The sequence below is a fragment of the Melanotaenia boesemani genome, chromosome 16 (assembly GCF_017639745.1).
Source record: "Melanotaenia boesemani isolate fMelBoe1 chromosome 16, fMelBoe1.pri, whole genome shotgun sequence".
Classification (NCBI taxonomy): Eukaryota; Metazoa; Chordata; class Actinopteri; order Atheriniformes; family Melanotaeniidae; genus Melanotaenia; species Melanotaenia boesemani.
In genome coordinates, this window is record NC_055697.1 from 30859064 (window position 1) to 30862357 (window position 3294).

Genomic DNA, 3294 nt, shown 5'->3' on the forward strand with positions numbered 1-3294 from the left:
TTAACATTATTACAGACTAAGTAGTTAATAGTAGTGGAAAACTGGACTGGCTGTACTTATCCATGACTACTTGAGTACAAGAGTTTCTCCTGGGTGAATTTTAAAGTTTATTCTTTGGGTAGATTTTTGCTGTATCATGTTTTTCTTTAACTCTTATGGTGCTGCACTGCTGCTGGATCCTAAGAAATCCTGCCCAAAGGGATCAATACATTTTAATCAAATCTGATCTAAAAACAATGAAATAGTCAATAAAACATAATTAAAACTAAAGAAAAATGTGCTGAGGAAATACATTTCTTCAGCTCAAAGAAAACACAAGAAAAAAGAGGAATTGGTCTTTAAGAAACATTACATAACTTTCTATCTTAAAAATCTGCAATTCTGCTTCATTTTGATGCAACACTCCACACTTCACAACTTTCTTCCCTCCACCCCCCCAGCCCGGGGCATCACGTGAAATCTGGTTTTACTTTATAGTACCACGTCACATGCCAGCAACTGGATATCAACACACCGGCTGTTTTGAATGTGCAAGAAATGGGAGAAGACATTATCAGAGGGAGCAAGGAGAAGAAAACGAGACAGTGAAAGAAGAGACACGATGCAAACGAATTAACCTTCGTTACGGGACCAAGTGAGAAAATCTGCCGAAGCTCCGTCGTAACGCTTCAGGTAATGATTGTAATTCCTTAACAAAAGAAGCAGATTTTATATAAAGAACATTTTCATAAAAACATTCTGCAAAACATGATGTCAGACTTTAACTCTATTACACCTGCAGCATAACGTCTGTTAACAGTCTGAAATTAAAATCTATATAGTCTGACTACATGAAGCTGACATGTCATTACTCCTGTTGCTCGTCTGCTGATTGGTTGACATTTTACAACAACACAGTAAGGCTGAAAGCTTGTCTGTGGTCCCTTTCCTGATGAAAATATACAGAATCAAGTCTGCGAGAGGACTGATTCTAACTAACATGAAACATATGATGTAGAAGGTTTGGTTACTTCTGGCTTCTTCTGCCAAAAAAAACATGATGCAGGGCAGGAACAGCAGTGTGTAAATCAGCAGCACCACAACCAGAATGGCCACAATTCTTCGTTTTTCATCAGCAGGGACACTGCGAGCTGCAGACAGGGCTTTAATGGTCCCAACCAGGCAGAAGATGAACAGGGGGAAGGGGAGGAGGAAGACTGCATATATGATTTTTTCTAAGTGATAATGAAGTTGGAAAAAGAAAAAGAAGGAAATAATGAGAGAAAGGATCCAGACCACGACACAAACAGCCACAGAGGTCTTGATGTTTCGTCTGAATCTGTACCACAGCGGCTGAGTGATCATCAAATACCTGCAATGAAACATGGACACAGCTACACAGCTGTTGAACGTATCAGTTTAAGGGTCAGACACAAACAGTGGGGAACATGGATAAACAATTATTTACCTTTCCAGAGAGATGCACACCATGAATCCAACACTGGCCAACATACCAAAAATGTGGAAGTTTTCAGTGAAGCCATTAAACTTTCCAGCGTGCCATGCAGTCAGACAGCAGAGCTGAACGAGATCAGAAACCAGAAGGTTGATGATGTAAACTGGAGCAACGTGGTCTTTTCGTACCTGCAGGAAAACATCGATAAATGTAAATAAATAAGCTTGAAATATTTTCTGAACTTTAAATCTAAATATATTTACTTGTTCTGCCCACAAATTGTATCTGAGCTATTTATCTATCTAGTAATCTAACGTATGGCTGGGTTCAGAACTGATCTGAGACAAAGTCCATCCTTTACAACAGAAAACATCAGAAACAGCACATTTATTATTCTGAAGAAAAGTAAATCTGATACACACCAGAGAATAAACTGCAGCGATGGCCACTAGAGTCAAAGGAAGTCCAGAACAGATGATGATCCAGTCCACCACTTTTAGGATCAGTTTGGAGTTATTATCATAGTTATAATAGGTGTTGTTGGTAGAATCATCATTGTTGAGACTGACGTTGCTGTAGTTGTAGCTTTTGTCTCTTAAGGTGGTGTTGATATGGAAATCATCCATTTTCCAGTTTGCAAACGGCTGTAGGACAGACGTGATGGCAAGTTGTTTATTACTTTAACATTATTCAGCAAAATGTTTAAAACTCTAATGTGTTGGCTCACACACTCTTGCTGGACTTTCTCTTTGTTACAAATATTTGGATAAAACCAGAGGAAAGAAAAAGAAAACCAGCAAGGTGGGGTTCACCAACACAGAAAGATGTAATGCAGTGAGTAAAAAAACCATCTTTATCTGTATAAATTAAGTCTTTTACCTTTGAATGGTGCAAATCACTCAAGAAAAAGTCCTTCGCTGTCTTAAGTCCTTCACAGATATGGTAGATAGCAGCTGGTTTCTGCTCGTTTCTATCTGCTTTTTTAAGGAAGTTAAAAAAAAAAAAAAGATTTCTTAACATGATTCTGCAATCTTCATCACAATGAAAAAGGAAATAAGCAGAAAGTACTTGTGAAGAAATTCTTTCAATAAATCATCTTCCAATATTTCTCACTTCTCACAGTTTAAAGCAGCTCTACACAAGTTTCCAGCATTAAATCTCTGTGCTTCTAACTCCTTTTGATGGTATACTGACATCCATTAAGCACATTACTGGAGCTGTTGTTGCTCTGCAGCATCCGAGACTGAGAAACTGCACTTTCCACAGAAACCTTTTTCCCAAACCGGGACATCACGTCTCACCAGCAACTGGATATCAACACATTGGATGTTTTGAATGTGCACCATGGCTGATTCAGCAAAGCAACCCAAGAGGACATTATCAAAGAAAGTGAAGAAAAGAAAGAGAGAAAGTAATAGAAGATAAAATAGAAGTTAAAATCAGACTGACTTTTACTGTCTGGAGAGATCTCAGAGAAGAGACAGGATGCAGTGAGTAGATAAATTACCTGTTTTCTGAAAAAATAACACCATCAGTAACCGTGTTCATTTTAACACCAGTATAAAATGCTGTTGGGACACAATTTAAGGCTTGACTAACCCCAACTGGGATGTCTGGGTGAGGCAATCCACTCCCACAACAGTGTTTATATTTATTTGTATTCCATTTCAGGGTCCCAAAAATTAGCCAGCAAGAGGCAGAGTGGAGGAGTGACTGCAGGCTTCTGTCCAAGTTCAGGAGTTATTAATGATCAGTTTGTATATAAAGCTTTTTTTTATATTATTTGAAGCTCATCGTGTGATCATTTATGATTATGAAGGACGTAAAGTGACACAATGAATTAATTAAATATATCATTC

General features: G+C 38.0%; 1 protein-coding gene across 1 annotated transcript; it reads right to left on the bottom strand.

Annotated features, from left to right (window-relative positions):
• Window positions 1-538: 538 nt before the first annotated feature.
• Window positions 539-2403, bottom strand: LOC121655957 (G-protein coupled receptor 4-like). Its single transcript, XM_042010907.1, has 4 exons — window positions 2315-2403; window positions 1858-2079; window positions 1448-1623; window positions 539-1351 (listed from the first exon to the last, which is right to left on the bottom strand). Exons 2-4 carry the CDS (start codon window positions 2059-2061, stop codon window positions 814-816), a joined length of 918 nt encoding a protein of 305 aa, XP_041866841.1. The 5' UTR covers window positions 2062-2079; window positions 2315-2403; the 3' UTR covers window positions 539-813.
• Between the last annotated feature and the right edge of the window lie 891 nt (window positions 2404-3294).

Coding starts and splice junctions, on each gene's coding strand:
- LOC121655957 (XM_042010907.1), bottom strand. CDS start 2,061: ATGGATGATTTCCATATCAACACCACCTTAAGAGACAAAAGCTACAAC. Junction 1,624..1,857: donor TCGCTGCAGTTTATTCTCTG/GTGTGTATCAGA, acceptor GTTTTCCTGCAG/GTACGAAAAGACCACGTTGC. Junction 1,352..1,447: donor GTGTGCATCTCTCTGGAAAG/GTAAATAATTGT, acceptor GTTTCATTGCAG/GTATTTGATGATCACTCAGC.